Here is a 22668-nt window from a genome sequence, read left to right on the forward strand (position 1 = left end):
TTTAGTCCAAAATACCAACACATCATGTGTTTCTTCATCACACATATATACAGTCCAAAGACACAAATCTATTCTCTTCAAATTAATTATAGTTTATTAGGAGATTATGTTTTAATTATTATGATAATCCGACAAAAAAAGGGTAAGTATATGCTAGCCATTTGTTTTTGTCTGTACAACATCAGACCACAACTTGCGATGCTTACCATCTAACTCTCTGTCATGTGCATAATATGTTTAAAAAAGCATAATGTATATAGGTACTGATTAACATCTCTCAAATGTTTAACATTATGGGTATTTTAGATTAAATAAAATATAAAAATATGGATTAAGAGAAAATTAATTTCTTGGGCCTTTTGTTCTCTTGCGGAGGAATAACTTAGGGGCTGCTATGCCTCCCACAATACTGTTTTATTATAAGGAACATAAATAAAAAAATTAAATACAATAACAACTAAATTACAAAATCTTATAAAAACAAGTACATTGTAAATAACTAGTTGTTAATTAATAGTGTACTATCCCTTTTATAAGCTTATAATATATCATAACTACCAAATTTTCACATATATTATCAAAATTTAATTACAACATAATTAAGAGCATGATATTTTATATAAAAGTACCTAACATAAGTAATATATCATATTCAGCCAGTTTGGTTAGATTCAAACCAAAACAATAACAAATTCATTTTTTTCTTATTTTTTGGTTTGATTGATTTTTTTTATCGACTTCGCAATTTGAAACTGTTGATTTCAAAGTGGTAAACATCTTCACTATAGTTATAAAATTTAGAAAATATTAAAAGGGGTTTAAAACGTTAAATAATTATCTAAATTTAAACATTTATTATTATTATTATCTCTCTTCGTATGTGTTTATATATATATATATATATATATATATATATATATATATATATATATATATATATATATATATATATATATATATGGGGTTTGCTAACGCGCGTACGCCTGTTTTTCAGTTGGTACGTTTTAACAATGTGTACCGGGTTTTAGTAGACAAAATTACCCTAATATATCATGGATTTTAAGTTTTAAGGTTAAGGGTATTACATTTTCTCTGTCACTTATTCAATCTGTTTCTCTGTCATCTCCATACTCTCTGTCATCTCCATACTCTGTCTGTCACATACATACAGCAACCCGCGACACCGTAATTTGTTGCTCTTACTCTGTTTGTTCATTTGTTTTCCTTCTTCTTATTATTAAATTTCATTTTTCAAATTTTAGAATTAATAGTTTATTTTGAGGAGATTTAATATTTTGACTATTAAGTTATTCGAAACTAGTGCATATCGCATAAATAAAGAAATTAGATATACTGTTACTTTTTAAATTGATTCCATTTTTTTTATAAACCCTAAATTTAATTGTATGCAATGTTACTCAGGTTGTAAAAAAATAGAAACATATTGGCGTTTGTGTGAGACTGAGAGGAAGGATTGCATTTTCTGATCATTCAGAGGACGAAAGGCTAAGTTTCTGGAAGGTTCCCGGTGCAAAGGAGGTCATGGAGCGTGGGATTGGTAATCGCATGGATGAAGTTGCAATGTCATTAAACAACTCCCAACACAGGTATGAGAAAAGTGTATTCAAGTTTTAAATTCTCGTAAATTTGAAAAGTGTTTTTTATTATAAGACTCTCCATATATAAGAAATTGTCTCCATATATAAGAAATTGCTGATCTTTTATAATTTTTATAACTTTTGCTTTTCATATTAAACATTAAGAATATTTATGCGTTACTAAATGATAAAAAGAGAACATTAAAAATTATTCATATATTGGTAAAATGCATGATTATGTTAGAAGTATATGGAAAAAGAGCAGAAGTTAAATAGTCTATTATATGAATATATATATATAATTTGTACATCTAGTTATAATTTTTGTCTTATCTAATTTTATCTAATTTTCACAAGTATAATGACATCCGAAGGAATTGGTAATTGGCCTCAAGGGTTATTTAGAGATGATGATTCAACATCTCCAGATGATGAAATTAGAGAGGTTAGTGAAGATGATGAAATGGAAGAGATCTGGAATAAACCTATGGTTGAAGGCGAATATGGCAATGACTCAACTCTTTACAAAGGAAAATTGTTTAATAGCGACACCGATGCTTACAATTTTTATTGTTTATTTGCAAAGACTTCTGCTTTTTCAGTTAGACGTGGACATAGTTACAAACGGATCAACAATAACATTGAAGATATATATAAAAGAAAGTTTATTTGTCACCGAGCAGGTGTTGCTAAACAAAGAAAAATTACTGAAGTAGAAAACCAAAGGAAACGAAAAAGTTCCAGATGTAATTGTAGTGCAAAATTGTTGATATCTAAAAGAACATTTGGCTTCGAGGAAAAATGGATGGTTACATGTTTCGAAAACTCTCATAATCATGCGTTATTAGATGAGAAAGAAATTCGATTTCTTCCAGCTTATCGTGATATCCCTATTAATGATCAAGCTCGTATATTATTATTATCGAAAGTTGGTTGCTCGGTAAGTCTCATTATGAGAGTGCTTGAAGCGGAGAAAGGGATAGAGGCAGGACATCTACCATTTCTGGACAAAGATATTAGAAATTTTATTAAATCTCAAAGTAGCATTGATAAAGAGAACGACGCTTCAGGTGTTCTCAAATTATGCAAAGATTTGAAAGACAAAGATGATGCTTTCCAATATGATTTTACATTGGATGAAAGTAACAAGTTGGAACATATTATTTGGGTATTTGGTGATTCGATGCGAGCATATGAAGCTTTTGGGGATGTGGTTGTCTTTGATACTACGTATCGGATTAATCGTTATGATATGCCTCTTGGACTATGGGTTGGAGTTGATAATCATGGAAGTTCCATTTTTTTTGGTTGTGTTCTATTAAGGGATGAGAAGATACCTTCCTTCACATGGGCTTTAAAGGTAAGTTATAATTATTTGTTATTATTTTTGTTTCTTAAATATTAACTTTTGTATTTTCATAATTTTTATTATTTTTTATATTTTCAGAGTTTTGTACGCATTGTCAAAGGAAAATATCCACAAACAATTCTAACTGATCAAGACCATGCACTAAAAGAAGCTGTTTCAACAGAATTGCCAAATACAAAGCATGCTTTTTGCATATGGCATATTGCGACAAAGTTGCCAACTTGGTTTTCTTTCGTTTTGGGTACAAAATATGACGACTTCAAAACTGAGTTTTATAGGCTATATAATTTAGAATGTGAAAGTGATTTTGAACAACAATGGGATTTGATGGTTGACCGCTTTCATGTAAGTAATAACACATACATTGAGGTATTGTATTCTCATCGTCAATTTTGGGCCTTAGCCTATTTGAAAGAATTCTTTTTCGCTGGGATGACGACAACCGGACGTTCAGAATCTATAAATTCATATATTAAAAGATTCTTGGATGTTAAAACGAGTTTGGTGGACTTTGTGAATCAAGTAAGAATATATTATTGTTTGGTGCTACAAGTTTTTTCTCTTCCTTTTTTATAATCAACTTATAAGTTTTTCATATTTCCTTTTTTTAAGGTTGGAGTTGCTGTGAACATTAGAAATCAAGTTGGAGAAGAGGCGAGAATGCGTCAAAAGTATCATAATCCTCTAATGAAAACGAGTTTTCCGATTGAGGAACATGCTGCATCCATACTCACACCATATGCCTTTGAGTTGCTTCAACATGAGATTGAGTTATCTACAAAATATGCAGCAACTGTGATTAACAATGACTCTTACTTGGTGCGGCATCATACCAAACTTGATGGAGGTCGTTCTGTAACTTGGATAAAGGAAAAAAATTCAATTCGTTGTTCTTGTAAACAATTTGAATTTTCTGGGATACTATGTAGACATGCTATTCGAGTGTTGTTGAAGAATGACTATTTTAGCATTCCAGAAGAATATCTTCTTTCTCGATGGAGAAGAGAAAGCTCATTGATCCCACAATCAAGACACATGATCAACTATAATGATAACTCCTCTATTGAGTTTCGATCACTCGTGCAATGTTTAGAGGTTGAATCTTTAAAGACCAAAGATCGAGTTGAAGTAGCTACTAAAGAGTTAAAGAAAGTCATTCACTATTTAAAAGGCATGCCTGATGTTCAAGAAAATTCAATTGATCTAGAACATGGTGTTTTAAATGTTGATGAGTGTGATGTTGAAAATCCTATCACTTCTAAAACAAAAGGTCGACCAAGAGGATCAAGGGCAAAAGGAGGAGTTGAAGCTGCAAAGAAGTCTCGTCATTGTCATTATCCTAATTGTGGTGGAACCGATCATGACTCACGAAATTGTCCAATTAAAAGGAAGAAAGATTCATTATTAGCTTCTCAATCATCTCCTAATAAGTAATGCATGATTCTGTTGTATTCTAAAGTTTCATTAATTTGTAATATGTAGGTGATTGATTGAGAGTGACATGTATTGGTTATATTTTCCTCTTAATTAAACTTGTGATATTGGTTATATTATGTGATTGTTGCACTGCTTTTTTCAGTAGAACTTTATTACACTGCACTATATTTTTCAAGACGGTGAAAATGGAGACAAAACAAAACGCATAAATTTCCTAAAAATGAAATACCAAAAACGACATTCATTTTTCTCATTATTTACTAACACAAAAATGACTATACCTTTTTTTTTATTTTACGTTATTACATAACATTTAATAATAATAACCATTTATAACTTATTATAAACTAGTTTTAGTTCTTAGAGAAACTTATTTTATTTTATTTTTCTTATTTTCTTCTCCTTAAAAAAAGTGTTTATATAGATGTTCATGTAAATAAGTCTAATGTTAAAAAACAACAAATACATAAATTTTTTTTTGTAGTACCTCAATTCTAGCACAGTGTTACAGAAAAAAGAGTGTTTTACTTATTTAATGACTTCATGTTTTACTTTTACGGTCTTAATTATAAGATCAAAATTCCCATAAAAGAAATGAAAGTGTAAAATTTCAAAATTAGTTCATGGCCATTTTGTGTACCAAGGAGTGATCCAAGTTTTGAATGTTTATCATGAACTGTCTTTGTTGGTCAGTCACCTAAATTTCAGAAGATTTCAAACAAGTTAAAAGTTGAGTATAAACTTTTGAATTGAACAAGTTACCTGCAAATATGCCTACATAATTAGACTTAATAGAAAGCATGAGCTATATGAAGTTATTTAACAAAAATCCTATTCATACTTAAAATGTATCTCCTCATCATGTCCAACCCCTGCTGTGGTGAAACTGGCTAACATCTGGCATTCTTCATGAGACTTTGCCTCAGAAACAACTCCATTAGATTTGATGATCTCGAAATCATCTGGTAAAAATTTGGCCATATAATTGTGAAGTTGCCGATATGCACTGTCTCAAATCCTCAACTGTGTTGCCAATATCAAGATGTATAACACTAACATCATCAATCTTAAAATGCTTCAAGGACCCTTTGCCAACGAGTTCAAAGAACTCAAGTGCACAATCTTTCAAGTGCAAGGTCTCAAGCCCGTCAGCCTCCAATATAAACTTGTCCAAACTGATTGATTCTACATACACCTTCTTCAGTGTTGAACTACTCAATTCAACCGTCACCTATGCATCAGACATTGCAATCTCAGGATTCACAAGCTCCAAAGCTTCAATCTTCGGGCATGCATATACCAGAAGATTCAGATCCAATGCAGATATACTGACATAACTCAAGGAAAGAGACTTCAAGCAAGGGAATAATTTTTTTTTTAATTTTAGTAATTATCACTAAAAAAAAGTCATGTATACACATCAATAAATAGACTCAATGTATACTGTGATAAAAATATAATGAAATGTAGTGTAGACGTGCAAATGATGCATGGAAATTTCTATGATTTGAAAAAAAAAACAGAGACCCTTACTCACATCTCTCATTCTTATCAATCCTTTCTTATCATCTCTCTCACTCCAACCTTTTTTCTGTCATCCCTACCGTGACTTAATTTAAAAATAAAATTTAATAATAATAAGAAGGGAAAATATATAACATAGTCCTCCAATCAAAAATCAACATCAACATCATCAATTATTTTGTTATTAAAGTGGAAAACAAATGAACAAATAGAGCATGAGCAATTCTAAAACTTAAAAATGAAATTTAATAATAATAAGAAGGAAAATAAATGAACGAACAGAAGAGCAATTCTAAAATTTAAAAATGAAATTTAATAATAATAAGAAGGAAAACAAATGAACGAACAGAGTAAGAGCAACAAATTGCGGTATCGTGGGTTGTTGTATGGAGATGACAGAGAGTATGGAGATGAGAGAGAAACATATTGAATAAGTGAGGAAGGTGGATTAGGGTTAGGTAAGTGTTTCTGATTTTTTCAGTTGGGGCTACCATAGGATGACAGAGAAAATGTTGGAGTGAGAAAGATGAAAGAGAAAGGGTTGAGAGGAATGAAGGAGGTGAGTAAGGGTTTGGGGGTTTCCTTTTTTTTTTTTTAGTTTTGAGAATGAAAATTATTAAAATACCCTTAACCTTAAAACTTAAAATCCATGATATATTAGGGTAATTTTGTCTACTAAAACCCGGTACACATTGCTAAAACGTACCAACTGAAAAACAGGCGTACGCGCGTTAGCAAACCCCTATATATATATATATATATATATATATATATATATATATATATATATATATATATATATATATATATATATATATATATATATATATATATATATATATGGGTTTGCTAACGTACGTATACCTGTTTTTCAGTTGGTACATTTTAGCAATATGTACCGGGTTTTAGTAGATAAAAATATCTTTATATATCATAGATTCAAAGTTTTAAGGTTAAGGATATTTTAATAATTTTTATTCTCAAAACTAAAAAAAAAAAAACTCTCAAACCTTTAGTCACCTTTCTCATTCTTCTCAACCCTTTCTCTTTCATCTTTCTTACTCCAACATTTTCTCTGTCATCCTACTGTAACTCCAATTGAAAAAAATCAGAAACACTTGCAGTTATACAGGCGTATACATTGCTAAAATGTACCAACTGAAAAACAGGCGTACACGCGTTAGCAAACCATATATATATATATATATATATATATATATATATATATATATATATATATATATATATATATATATATATATATATATATATATATATATATATATATATATATATATATATATATATATATATATATATATATATATATATATTGTATATATGTGTATAATCATACGTTCATTTCTTAATTTTTATCAATTTATTATTTTATTTTTTTAAATTGTATTCCATTTAAGGTATAATATGATAGAATTTATCGTCTTTGTAAGAACTAAAAATAGTAATTGACTAATTACTCGAAGGCAGATTCTTTTATTTAATATATAGGATAAATACTTTTATCAGTTTAATTTAATATTTTATTTTTTACTTTCAATTTGGAAAAACAAAAAATATTAAATTAAACGGATAAAACATTAAAAAAAGTAATTTCATTTTTACACACTATCTATTGTAAAATTAAAACTGATTAATTGGATTCATTCATATGTTATGTGAAGATGAATTATATACTAAAAAATTAGGGTTTTTTTTAGGCGTATCGATTATAATCGAACACCGAATTTAGTTAGGGCTTGCTTGCTGCTACTGCTTCAGACGTGTTGACTTGTCTACCAAAGAGGTGACCAATTTCCAACAACTAATTGCCACCACTTTCATTAGCAGGTCCCAATTAAAAATCTTATTTAAATAAGTTTTTGAAAAATATGTTTGTATATAGGTTTTCTATATTAAATATAAAAAATGTTTATTATATATTATATATATACCTAAAATAAGTGAATGCAAATAGATTAAAATTTCAATAAAAAAACCTCTCTCATTTAAGCACTTATCTTTCATAAATCAATTTAGATATTTGTTCATACTCTTCGCCCATCAAAAATAGATAGAGTGATATAAGTATATACACATTCACCAATACTTCCTTGAAATGTGTGTAATAATTCAATATTCGCAATTATTATAATTTTAGTCTTTTAAGAAAAAAAAATAACTACTACGATTTTTATTAAAATATTTATTATTTTCTTGTAATTCGTCTTGTTTTTCGATAAATATAATTATTAACAAAAGAGATTATTTTATTTCATTGTTGATTTCAATCTATGGAAAGAAGTATATACAACCAGAGTCATGGTGAGACAGACAAAGAGAATAATACTCTGGACTCAGTGGCTACAAAAAATGATACTAAAAATAGTCCATAAGATTGTATGATGAAAAAAAAATTGAGAAAAGATTATAAATAGTTTGTGGAAAGAATAAAAGAAGACGTTGTCTTACTGCATTGGAAGGATGAGGCATGGGAGGATTTGTTGTGAAATGGTAGTGTTAGGTTAGGTTGTTTTGTCGGGGGGTTTGAGGTTGCAATAGAGCATGGGATTTGGAAATGTTGCAGAGAAAGGAAAAAGTAGTGTAGACACAATCTTAATAATATAGGTATAGTATTTGAAGATGCACGAGTTGTCGTGAAATGAAAGGGCAGTGTTGAGTTGCAGTGGGTGGTGTGAGTTAATGATGTGGGGTTGGAAATTGATAACAGAGAAGAAAATATGGTTGAATGGTCAATTACCCTTTATGATGAAGCATTTTTCAAGCATGGAGGCTGCTGTGGTTATTCATAATCCCTATTCGATATTCAATTATGTTCAACACAGAGCTACAGTAGGAAAGAAAAGAATCGCACCAGGTGAAGTTGAGTATAAGAAAATCACAAGTTCATAAACAAGCTCAAAAGGTTAAGATAAAAGAAGCTTACCTTCCTTCTTTTACTACTTTCAGAATTTCATGTTTTTCTCATAACTGAATTCTTAAATTGGTATGGCAAAATAAGATTAATACTTTGTAGATTTTTTTAATCTAGTGATTCAGTTAAATAGAAATAAAAAAAATGTTGGATCTATATATATATATAACTGTGACACTAATTTTAACTCTGAATAGATTTTTGGACAAAACACTACAATAATATTTTTTTCAAAATTATTGGAATGGTACAAATTTAAAAACAAATACAAAAATAAATAAGATGTATTAGTTTTGCATGACTTTATTATAAAAAAAATCATATTAATTTCATATTAACTTAATAAATTATCTCTCAAAAACTAACACGATTTCAATTAAAATTAAAAAAATAAAATTATAACACACTAAAATTAAACAGATACAATTTTAATTTATATTATACTAAAGTTATACTTTCTTGTTTTTCTAGGAGACAAAATACTATTCTTGCACTTCAAATTTTTAGCACTTTATCACTTCACATGTGTAATGTGTATGATGTTTTTCAATACTTTTCTTCGTTTTATTCTTGCTAATGTTCTTATATTGTTGTGTCTTCGTTTTATAAATGTCCAAAATGATCCTTGATAATGCATGCTTTTTGAAGTCATTGTTTGTCAACTTTTTTTTTGTTATCGGCCGTGGTTTTCTTCTAACGTCCTTTAGTTGTTGTATTTGGTGGTTGAAACATATTTATTTTTCTTTGTGAATAATTATATGTCATTGGAAATTTTAGAAAGAATTTCCGTACATTTATAATTAGTATTTGTATTAATATTTTCATTCGATAATCGTTGTGGGTCAACTATAGAAATTTAGAAATTACAACATCCTAAATATGTGCATAGGATAACACTATATTTATTTTGTGTCTATTATACTTGGCTCGAGTAATCTTGCTATTGATGTTTGTTGATTAGAGGAGCCACATGAAGGTTGTCTAATTGATTTTTTATATATACTCATGTTTTTATAGTTTAGTGTCTTAATGAAACATAAGCTAGAGATACTTTATTTTGATATTCTTCTTATTTTTTTTCTTGTATACATCTAACACTTCTTGAAAGAAGTTTGTTCTAATGTGGTTTTATCAAATTTCATTCTTCTTGGCTATAAAGACACATTTCATGTCATGAAGATAAACTTTTGAAGACTTAGAAAATATGGTCATTTGTAGATGACATGACCATCTAATACTTTTTTTTTTAAAATTGTACATTTCACGTTTTTCTGTACTATTGTTGTGTCATGTATGACACATTTAAAAAATTGTCTATTTTTGTAGAGTTTGTCTTCTTTTTTATGAACAAATTCTAACATGGTATCGTATTGTCTTTAGTATTTTAATCTTGACTTATATATTGAAAGGAAGACTTGTACACTAGATAAATATCATGGTTGCACACTTGTCTTGGATACTTCAATCATGATTAAGTATCATTTCAAGTATTTTTTATATTTTACACACTAGATAAATATATTGAATACATAAAATATGTATTGTTTATTATAATTAAACTAGATAAATATAATGAAGACATCAAATTTGTCTTGTTTATTATCAAGTATAAGTATTATTGTCAAACAATAAAACGTAAGATATTTAAGATTTTCATATATAGCATATAAACTCATACTGACATTATTAATTATGTTTAATATGAAATATCTCAATAGTTCAAATTTAGGAATATTTTCATTGCATAAACTTAACAAGACATGGATGATAAACTTATAAACTTGAATCATTAAGGAGGAATGTGAGTTGTGAACAGAAACATACATTAAGATATACACCAAACTACATAATTAAGATATATAAGAAATTACATAAAACAATATTCATTGCATTCAACTCCGACAATATCAACTAATCTAAGACACTTGAAACAAAAACAAAATAACAAAAAAAAAATTGTGAAATTTGAAGGTCGGAGTCTTTTCAAAACTCTTAATGTAAAAAACATCGTATCATTATTATTTTCAAATTGAGTTATAAAATTGATTTAGTAGTAATAGTAATAAAAGTTGAAAGAGATAATAAGAGAGGTTGATGGTTCAACTCAAACTAGCATTTGAAAGATAAAATATTTGTTTAAGTTACGAGTTCAACTCACCTTACTTACAAAAAATCTATTGTAAAAAAAATATTACTTTCAAATGCAAAAATTTATCTCTCTAATAAAATAATTTTATTTCTACTTAAATTTAAATGAACTTTCACTCAACAACACAAACAATACAAAATCATTATGCACTTGATTGTTTTTTTAATGCATGTATTACTTTCAACAATTAATACACTTGCCGAATACGTCTTTTCAGTAATGAATTCTTTTATTTAGTTTCGAAACTTCTAACTCCATGAAAAAATGGAAAAAATTAATGATATCCCCATCATTATTATGCAATTACATAATTTTCCTACAAAAATATATTTACAAATAAAAAATATAATAAATGTAATATATTGTTAACATAATATATATTAGGATTAATTATTTAATGTTTAAATGTAAACTTTCGTACAACATCGATTAATATAAATGGTAATGAAATAAATTATTTTTAAAATATGAAGGATAAACTTACATACAGACTTAAAAAGTTGATTATTTTAACTTGGTCATGGATTATATATGTTGAATTATTGACTAAGTATATCAACAATTTTTATATAAAATGAATTTATTGTCCAATTGTAGAATTTAATTTTTTTTAACATTATGAACATTTATTCCATTTTTTAACAAAATTAAGTAATAATAAAGAAATCATTTATATTTCAATATATTTTAAAATTATATATTATGTCAAATTTAATCTATATGAATGAGATATGACAAATACAATAATGGAGAAAGAGAGATGGTGAATTAAATTTATCTTAAATTAATTATAAGAGTTACTCTTTATCTTAATCATTCATCTTTTTAAAATTTAATAGTTTTCATGAATACCCAGTATTAATTATTAGATTTGAAAAAAGTTTGTGATTATGGGAGTAATATAATTCAGTGTTCTATAGTATCTTGGAGACTAGTTTTAAGATAGTTCATTACATTTATCTTCGTGTTCCATCCTTTCTAATTTTAAGAAAATTATGTCTTTGTTTGCCCTTCATCTTTTAATACAATGCTTCGAACAAATGGGTTTTAACATTTTTTTTTGTACTTCTATTTTTCGTTTTGCACCCCTCCTTTACAATAATGTAATGATAAAAAGACTTTCGAGTCAATCATTTAAAAATACTTCGTAATAAAATTGATCCTTGTTAAATAATATTTCTAAAATAATTTAAACCAAATTGCAAAATTTTGTTTATGAAAACATAAAATCTAATACTTTTAACAAATTTTTGAAACAATAGATATGGCAGATCCAAGGACATTGAAGAAATCTGTTTTATGCTTACGCTATAAGTTCCCTCGTTACAGTTTTAGGATATGCAAGATTGAGTAGTATGAAATAGGAGGTGCAGGAAGTAATCATGGAAGCCCAAACAATAGTTATCTTTTCCTCTTCAATTAGGGTTTAATTTTTGAAGCTCATTGGACTTCTTTATCTCTAACATCTCACCATGCACTTTCAACTATTTCACTTTTAACCTTCATAAATGTTTTTTAATTTCTTTTTCTTTTTTCTTAAAATTACTACGATTTCAAAATTTGATTTATAATTTTTTTATATTTAAAATTTAATAATAATCTAATCTAATTTAAAATTTTATTATTTAATATACATTTATATCTTAATAATTATTTAATATATATTTTAAGATATTAAATGTATATTAAATAAATGTATATTTAAATAAATGTGTATTTAATAACATTTTTAAAAAGGTATACTAAATAATTATTAAGATATAAATGTATATTAAATGATATTAAAAATTTAAATTAAATTAGATTGTTATTAAATTTAAAATTTAAAATAAAATTTAAAAAAGTTTATGAATCAGATTTTGAAATCCGTACTAAAAGAATTTTAAAAAGAAAGAGAAAAAATTAGAAAACATTTATAAAGGTTAGAAGTGGAATAGTTAGAGGTGTATGATGACATGTTAGACATGCAGGGTCAAACATCCATATAAGAAACACTTTAGGTTGTTAAGCTTTAGAAAATATTAATAAGGTAAAGTATTAAAGCAATTGAATGTCTAAAATTTAATTAAACATGTCTTTTTTATCAAGTGCGTATAAATATGAGACATCGAATTTGTGCTTTATAATTATTTTTCTCTGTAAATGCAGTTGCTTTTAATATCCCTTTCATGAAATACTTTTTTTAAGCATATTTAAGGTTATAAATGGTAATCATTCATTAAGAAAAGATAAATGTTAACTGATATTTTAAAGATATTAATTAAGAAAATAGAAATAGAAAATTATTAAAGAGCATTTATCATATGAGTTTAGTATTTATTTAAACAATTCTATACACCCAAAAATAGAGATGATAGGCCTGCTCAGATCATTCCCTTTTTATTATAATAATTAGTTGTTCTCTCATTGATTTTTATTTATCACTCTTTAACTTCAATTAAGTGTTTTACTTTCTTGTCCATATCATCGTTTTTCAACAAATGCAGATACATGTTTTTAAGACATTGGCGAAAACAAGTTTAGGAAAAGCATTAAAACATTATTTATTTAATATTAATTGATTTTATTATTAATATACTTTTATATTAAAATTTCATTAAGATATTACCAAAATATGTATAAATTATTTAATACTTGTCTTTTTAGAATACTTACAAATATTTAATATATATATATATATATAGTATTTTATTTGTAATTGTATTTGAGATATTATGAAATACTAACTGTAGTTTCAAAATGAAATCCAAATTTTAAATTAATCTATTTTATTAAATTTATCCTCGCTAATGATATAAAGAGTGATCTTTTACTGAAACAATTTTTATGCTAACCATTCATCTTTTATACAAAACAATAATTTTTTTATCGGGTAAATACATTGTTAACAACAAAGTTCTTAGACTAATACACGAGAAATTACTCACACAATCTTTTTCAAATACTTAAATATATTCAGAAATGCAAAGAAAAGTAATATAATATCATATTACCAAGCTATAAAAAAGATCGAATATTAATATATTTTTAATCTTTCTTAATGTATTTACTTTTTTAGTTTCTCTAACTTTGAAACCTAGTATTTTTTTTAATTCTCTCTGTGATTTAAATAGCGCTTTATTAAAAGGTAAATTAGTTTTACATAACGGTTAAAAAATGAAAAGCATTTTTAAAGACCAAAACTAACAACCTTTTTTTAAAGAATTTAAAATAATTTTTTAAAAGAAACTGAACTTCAAATATTTATTAATACAGAGAAAAAAAACATATTTTATCCTTATAAAAAGTAAACTGTAGCCATGTATTAGAGTGACTATTACTCTCATAAACTCATACCCACATGGCCTCCTAAATATTGATACTTCTCCAACACCTTACCTTCCATTCTTCTACTTTCTCTTCCCCCCTCTCTCTCTATTTCTCTTCCCAAATGTTCAGCTAACAAAGAGAAATCCTAATCAAAGATTAATCTTTTTTCTTTAAACTTGTTTCCTTTAAATTTTAAACACCAAACTTATTTCACAATAATTTTGAACATTTGATCTTAAACCCTTCTCCATTGTCAACGAACTAATCCATTGACTTTGTACAAGTGTTCATTTGATAAAATGAATAAGATCTTGAGGAAAGTCAAAACTAATAATTTGTTTGTGTTATTCTTCTTGATATTTCTCCTTTATTTATCACTTTCAAGTGCTCAACTCTCACCTCGTTTATTAGATGTTCATCTTCAAGATTTGGCCTTTAAGAATCTTTTCAATCCAAGAACTGGGGTGTCTTATGATGCTCGTGTCCCCACCAACCTAACAGGGATAAAAGTTTCAGCAATGAGGCTTAGGAGTGATAGTTTGAGGACTAGGGGTGTGCTCAACTACAAAGAGTTTAAGATCCCAATTGGGGTTATTGAGAAACCTTATGTGGAAAGGCTTGTGTTGGTGTACCAGAACTTGGGAAACTGGTCTCATACATTTTACCCTTTACCTGGTTATTCATATTTGACTCCTGTTTTGGGTCTCTTAGCCTACAGTGGTGATAATTTGTCTGCTTCAACTTTACCTGAATTGAATATAAAGATTGTTGATAGGTCAGTTTTAGTTCATTTCCTTGATATGAAACCAGTACCAATTGGAGCATTGGCCAGGTGTGTGCGTTTTGGTTTGCAAGGTTCTGTTCACTTTGACATCCTATTACCTGGGAATGTGTGTTCAACAATGCAGCAAGGACATTTCTCCATAGTTGTGGAGACAAATGCCCCATCACCAGGACCTTTTGGTTGTAGGAAAGTTCAATTTGGTGAGAAGAATAATAAAAATATGAAGATTGTGTTGTTGATTAGTGGGATTTTGTTGGTGGTGATTATTTTGGGACTATTGGTTGTTGGAGTGATAATACACAAAAAGGGATCATCAAGGGTACAAGAATTGGATCGTGAAGTTGAAAACAATGAAATTTTGGATATGACTTTTATTGGTGACATCAAAGTACCATTTGCATTTGGGACTCGAACACAACCAGTGATAGAACATGAATATTTTGCTTAAATTTATGGCATTTTTGTTTCTTCTCTTCTAAATATACATTTTTATTCAATATTAGTTCGAATTGATGTCTTAAAATGTTTTGTCGAGTTTCATACTTTCAATTCTAAAAAAAATAGAATTATATATTTCACCTTCATTTATTTGTTAGTTTATGCATCAAATTTTAATTAAACATAAAGTTTTTCACTATCTTTTACTTTTTGTAGTTGCTTATTATTTTAATAAAGAAATGAATACAATTAATTTCAAATGTTGATTTCATTCTAATGGTTTCAACTCATTTGATTTAATTGCTTAAATTGAAATGTAAGATTTTTTTTATCTCTGATATATAATGTTAGCTTAAATATATGAATTTCGTATATCAAATTCTAAAGTTTTGAAATATGACATGAGATTGTTAGTGTAAATGGTTTTTGTTGGATAAACAAAAAGTAGTTATTTAATATTTATATACTTTAAAAACATAAATATAACATAATCTTCTATTTATTGATTTATATGGGTATGATATTGCTTTTACTTATTATGCCTAAGGAAGGTATAGAATATAAAAAAATATAATAGTGTATTCAAAGTCTCTAATCACTAACAAACGACTAAATAGATAATAAGGAAGAAATGAGTTCGTGTACCTAATCTACATGTGTAAGGGTCCATCATAGGTAGAAACTCCAAGATTTGAGGATTGTGCATTTATCACACTGCAACTACATAATTAGGATCAACAATCATTTTAGAAAAAAGTGAAATTATAATTTTTTTATTTAATCTATTAAAAATTAATCAATACCATTAATATATTGTTAATTATATGCTAACATATTATTAAAAACCATATAAGAACAACGTGTATTAAAGTTAATTATGATGTACATTATTAATATCTTACCTAAATTAGTAAGTATATATACTTATTTATAGTAGTGCTTTTACAAGCAATTAAATACATATTAATCTTCAACTAAAACTCTTTAACTTTTAAAAACTCAAGAACCAAATCTATAATTAAAATTTAACAGGATTTAAAATTGTATATTTGTGAAATTGTAAGAATAAAAAGAGTAAGCTAATATAAATAGGACTTAGTTTAATATTGAAAACTAATACTACTCTTGTTTCTCTATTCTTGGTCGAAATTATTATATCCAGTTTTCACTCGTTACTAACAATTTTACGAATAAAAGATAAAAGGTCGGTTTAAAGGCAAAAGTGTGTGTGTATATATATATATATATATATATATATATATATATATATATATATATATATGGCTTTGTTAACTAGTATAAGCTTTTTTTCAGTTGGTACATTTTAGCCATGTGTATCGGGTTTTAGTAGACAAAAATACTCTCATATACTATGGATTCTAAGTTTTAAGGTCAAAAATATTTGAATAATTTTCATTCTCAAAACTAAAAAGAAAACCAGAAACCCCCAAACCCTTACTCACATTCCTCATTTCTCTCAACCCTTTTCTTTTATCTTTCTCAGTATAACATTTTTTCTGTCATCCCTATTATAACTCCAACTGAAAAAATCAGAAACACTCGCCTAACCCTAATCTACCTTCTTCACTTATCCAATTCACTCACACACAGTAACCCGCGACACTGCAATTTATTTCTCTTGCTTTGTTCGTTCATTTGTTTTCCACTTTAATAACAAAATAATTGATGATGTTGATGTTGATTTTTGATTGGAGGGTTGTGTTATATTTTTTTCTTTCTGATTGTTATTAAATTTCGTTTTTAAATTTTAGAATTAGTAGTTTATCTCTAGAAAGATTTGATATTTTGACTATTAAGTTGTTCGAAAACCCTTACGTGGAAAGGGAATTCTAGAAGGGGTAAGTCATTGTTCACAAAATGGATTTCTGAACTCAGCTCTTAAAAATAAATCTAAAAACATATTTTTCGCTGAAAACAATATCTCGAAATATACTTTTCACATTCCTGCATATAACCAACGTAAAAAAATGAAGCTTCTGCACATTGTACTAAATGATTTAACAAGAACAAATTATTGAAGAGAATTATGAACAAAGAAAATTGTTGTTGTTGATTCTGTCACCTTATTCAGAAAAAAGACCATGGCTCATTAAAGCCTAAATGATGATGAAGGAATTCCACGTTATTCAGATTTGCTCAATGTAAACCCTTGTTTTCATCAACAACTGTAACTGAGGTGTGCCTACTTACATGAAACTCATTTCAATTTCAAACCTTATTAACGGTAGTCTTATCTTCGTTTTTTAGCATTCAAAACGTTTTAGATGTGCTATAACATCAACTTCATCTAGATTTCTTCCAGCTACTGCATTATTATCCTCTTTATTAATACTACTTTGAATGTTTCATATTGATAAGCATATTTTCATTTCATTTTTGTAAAAAAAAATAAAAATATTCTAACAAATTACTCAATAAAATATTCTTTTATTGAGTAGTTTCCAAGAAGAACTGAATTAATATACCAACTAATTAAAAATCAATCAGAAATTAGTAAACTAGTCATAATAAACCTGTTAGCTCTTAGTTGGACTAGAAAATTACTTTCCAAAAGTAAATCGCATCATGTAAGTTTATTTTAAACAATTCACATCTCCAACTTGTTTGGTCAATATAAACATGATGTTGTCATTCTGAATTATCATTTACCGCAGAAGTGAAATTAAGAAAAACAAAATGCACTAAATTTCAAATTGAAATTTAAACTTAATAAATTTGTTACCATCACGCTCATAGTTTAACTTCTACTCCTTTCATTTCTATGATTTTATTAAAATTATAAACATCATGTTGTCATTCTAATTTATCATTTGCCACAGAAGTAAAATTAAAAAAAAAAAACGCACTGAATTTCAAATTGGAATTTAAACTTAATAAATTTGTTACTATCACGCTCATAGTTTAACTTCTACTCCTTTCATTTCTATGATTTTATCAAAATTGGTATTAAGAAACTAAATGCTTTGCAACTATTATGGGTTGATGCTAACGTCTTTTCGTGGAGGGGTTTCTTATTTTTTTTAGTTTTGAAATTATTGTAGATTTTAGTTTTTTACAAATTTAATAACAATAGGGATGTGAAAAGATATAACACAACCCTTTAATAAAAAATAAACATCAACATCATCAATTATTTTGTTATTAAAGTGAAAAGTAAATGAACGAACAGAGCAAGAGCAACAAATTGTGGCGTCGCGGGTTGCTGTGTGTGGATGTGAGAGACGATGGAGATGATAGAGGAACAAATTGATAAGTGAGGAAGATGGATTAGGGTTAGGTGAGTGTTTCTGATTTTTTCAGTTGGGGCTACAATAGGGATGAGAGAGAAAATGTTAGAGTGAGAAAGATGAAAGTGAAAGGGTTGAGAGAAACGAGAGAGGTGAGTAAGGGTTTGGGGGTTTTTTGTTTTCTTTAGTTTTGAGAATGAAAATTATTCAATTACCTTTAACCTTAAAACTTATAATTCATAGTATATGAGAGTATTTAACTCTCAGTATACATTGCTAAAATGTACCAACTGAAAAAAGAGCGTACCACAAGTTACCAAACCCTTTATATATATATATATATATATATATATATATATATATATATATATATATATATATATATATATATATATATATTAATTGAAACATACATGCAATTAATAGTAATTATTAAAAGTCTATTAATTCCAAAAATCTACAAATTCAAAATATTTTACTTCAATTTTAAGTATTTGGAATATGAACATAATATTTAAAATGATAGTATAAAATTATTGGAGTATTCTTTCCAGGAAGAGAATACAAACAGAGTGATGTACGTTATATTACAAACTTGTACGATCTTTTTAAACAAAATTTAAATACAAATAAGTTTTAGTTACAAGTAAATTTTAATTGTAATAATTTACAAAGGGATTATCATTTACCATAAATTTTGAAGGTTATAATCCTCCTATTTAATTATATTTTTTAATAAAAATTTTAAAACGCGGTAATAATTTTTTTTTCATAAACGAGTTATAAATATATATGGTTTTGTTTTGGATAATTTGATTCTTCTATAATATTTATGGATTATATAAACAAAAATATGATGTATTTGTTTAATGAGAAGAAGTTAAATAGGAGAGAATAGAGATAGATAGAATTCTTTATTATAACTTTTAATTGAATTATTATTTGTGAATGTTTTTTTCACGATGGTAAAAAAGAATTTTGACGTCAAATATTTTTGACATTTAATGTTCAATCTAGATCTAACGTTTTATTAGGAGACATCAATTTTGACGTCGGATTCCCTTTCTTGACGTTAATTTTATCGTCAAACCCCTCCTAAACTGATATCCATTTTTTAAAAAATCAAATTCTTTTTACAGTATTACCACACCTGAATTACGGAAAACGATCCTAACACATCATAAAATTATATATACTATGAGTTTCAAGCAATCGAGAATGACCACTCAATGTTGCTGTCGAGATTTGTCAACTCGTGCTCAAAACTACATCATAAGCCAAAATTAATCGGTGCAAACAAAATTTAATTGGTGCAAATGAAATTTAATCGGTACAAACTAAAGTTAATTGGTGCAAAATAAATTAACTGGAAGAAAATCAATCAAACATACTTTGCAACAACAATGGCGAACGCGAACGAAATGGAAACTCAAACGAAAACATGAAAGAAAGTTTGGCTCACGTTTTGAGTTTTTGGGGTTTAAAAGGGCATTTGACGTCAGTCTCCTCTACCATCAACATCTAATTGCTAAAAAAATCCATTTTGGCACTACTTTTGCGGTATTTTTGTAGCTTATTGACGTTTGGGGAAGGGGATCCAACGTTTAATGTGTATTAAACATTGACCCCTTCTATGTGGGACGTTTAATGTCCGAAAAAGTGACTTTTCAATTCTGATTTTACAGAGGATTTGACGTCTAGTTTGGGGTATCATGTCTATGTCGTAAAAAAGTTAATATTGACACTTAAAATGAGATATTTTCGGACATATTTTATGTCTGTAAAAGAGGGAGTCAACATCTAAAGACAATAAAATAGTGACTTTTTCAGTTCTTTATGCAGACCATTTGACGTCTGACCTTGGGGGAGTCGACTTCTATACCTTATTTGACGTCAGGGACCCATTTAATCGACTTTTATAATGACGTTTTATTTACAAAACTGCCACTGGTTATTTTTTACGTTGAATTTTCTTTCGTTAGACGTTAAATGCGTGTCGTTAAACTCTATTTCTACACTAGTGTGTTAATGTTCTAAGATAGATATCTAGTATAATGATTAAAGAGAATGAGTTGTTAGAGGTTTTTAGAGATGTGTCTCAATATAGAAGTAAGATAACATTAAAAACACATGGAAATATGTTATTGTAGTTGGATATTGTAGTTTGGAAATGAGATAACTTTTCTACAAGTTGTGGTACCTATTTTTCTTATACAATTTAGATATATAATGTCATGCAAGTCATTGTAGATAAATTGACAAATATTATTCACTGCCTACTCGTGAACTTCAGGATATTCATGCAGAACTTGACAAAGATGTATATTAGTGAGACTTTGAGACCACATGGAGTTCTTGCAAGTATTGTATTAAATCAAAATCCTTGGTTTACATCTAGGTTTTGAAAAACATTGTAAGAAGTTTTGGGAACATGGTTAAGATTTAATTAATTCATCATCCTTAAATGAATGAACAATTAGAGAGAACTATACATATGTAAAGAGATTTTGAGATCACATGTTTTGGATATATTGGGAGTTGGAATGAGATATTGCCTTTGGTGGAGTTCACGTATAATATTAGCTATTAGTTACGTATTAGGATGACTCCATGCAAGGTTTTGTATGGTGGGATATGTGGACATTGTTGTGTTGGTATCTTGAAAGTAAGACTATCTGGTAGGATTAAAGTTGCTAAAAAAAATTATTGACAAGGTTAGACAATACTTGATCATATAAAGACCACTCAAAGTAGGTAGAAATCCTATAGAAATAATAGGAGGTTTTGGAGTTCGTAGTAGGTGACCATGTATTTATTAAGGCTTCATCAATGCAATATCGATCATGCCATTAGGTCTAGAAAGCTCACATTATTTTTCAAAGGATAGGCCGAATAGCCTATGAGATTGCTTTACCACCTCATCCTACTAAGTTGCATAATGTTTCTTGTTTCTCAATTGTGAAAATACATTCCTACCAAACTTATGAAAAGTTCTTAAATGTAGATGCAAAAAATAGATTTGAAAATGTAAATTGTTGGAAATTTCTTATGAAATCTATGTAGGGATTTCTCTCAAGTGGATTGTTGCTTAAGTGATGTATTATTGCTTAGGCGAGGTCCGATAAGTGTGTAATCATTACACCCAATGTCTTAAGTCACTCAAATAATTAGACTTATGTATTTAACAATAAGTTATAACTTAAGTGAAAGAGAGGTTGAGACGATTCTATTTCCTTTGAAGGGTTGTCACCCATGCATTAGACAAGACACTCAAACAATGTGGTTTAGCTCAATAATTGATTTTGAACGCTTAAACATGATGTTGTGACAATGGACAGTGGCGTAAATGTATGACATTACATGACACATAGCTTGGGTGCTTGAGTACTAATTATATGCTTTAATGTTCTAAAGTTATGGGAAAGTTCTCTATAACATATTGTATGATGTTCCAACACATAGTTGTTGCATAAGTGTTGGTTGTAAAAGTCAAGCAATGAACACTCAAGAAACAAAGTAGTTGTTGAAGTGAGAAAAATTCTACGAGGGTGAAATCTTACATTGCATTTCAATCAAGCGATAAACATATCACTCAAGTGAAATTATTGATGCTTTGTTTATATTGATGTATTCGCTTAAGCGAAAGAAACTCGCTTAAGGAATTTTTGTTGAAAATTGATGATGTGGTTGTATAAGTATGTGTATGTTATATACTTTTATACATGTTTCATTAATGAAATTATACAAACACTATTGTAGTTTTCTTTTTAATGACAGTTAAGTAAGATTTTAAACACAGTTTTTTAATGATGATTAAGTATGTGTATGTATGTTGATTGTTCGCAAAGAATGCATTAGGTTTCACATGGACCGCTCATAG

At 27.7% G+C, this 22668-nt stretch overlaps 2 protein-coding genes across 2 annotated transcripts; both read left to right on the top strand.

Annotated features, from left to right (window-relative positions):
• Positions 1 to 2061: 2061 nt before the first annotated feature.
• On the top strand, positions 2062 to 4401 carry LOC128197873 (protein FAR1-RELATED SEQUENCE 11-like). The gene is made up of 5 exons (XM_052880714.1): positions 2062 to 2910; positions 3046 to 3316; positions 3371 to 3456; positions 3580 to 4138; positions 4250 to 4401. The coding sequence occupies exons 1-5, from the start codon at positions 2062 to 2064 to the stop codon at positions 4399 to 4401; spliced, it is 1917 nt and encodes a 638-aa protein (XP_052736674.1).
• Positions 4402 to 14617: 10216 nt separating this feature from the next.
• Positions 14618 to 15550, top strand: LOC108336630 (uncharacterized). The gene has a single exon (XM_017573102.1). It carries the CDS (start codon positions 14618 to 14620, stop codon positions 15548 to 15550), a length of 933 nt encoding a protein of 310 aa, XP_017428591.1.
• The last annotated feature ends 7118 nt before the right edge of the window (positions 15551 to 22668 follow it).

The sequence above is a fragment of the Vigna angularis genome, chromosome 7 (genome assembly GCF_016808095.1).
Source record: "Vigna angularis cultivar LongXiaoDou No.4 chromosome 7, ASM1680809v1, whole genome shotgun sequence".
NCBI classification, from domain to species: Eukaryota; Viridiplantae; Streptophyta; class Magnoliopsida; order Fabales; family Fabaceae; genus Vigna; species Vigna angularis.

What these genes read in the sequence shown, in the direction of transcription:
- LOC108336630 (XM_017573102.1), top strand. Translation starts at nt 14,618, where the DNA reads ATGAATAAGATCTTGAGGAAAGTCAAAACTAATAATTTGTTTGTGTTA.
- LOC128197873 (XM_052880714.1), top strand. Translation starts at nt 2,062, where the DNA reads ATGGAAGAGATCTGGAATAAACCTATGGTTGAAGGCGAATATGGCAAT. An exon ending in GTTCCATTTTTTTTGGTTGT is followed by an intron (nt 2,911 to 3,045) that starts GTTCTATTAAGG and finishes TTATATTTTCAG; the next exon opens with AGTTTTGTACGCATTGTCAA. An exon ending in AGTCATTCACTATTTAAAAG is followed by an intron (nt 4,139 to 4,249) that starts GCATGCCTGATG and finishes GTCGACCAAGAG; the next exon opens with GATCAAGGGCAAAAGGAGGA.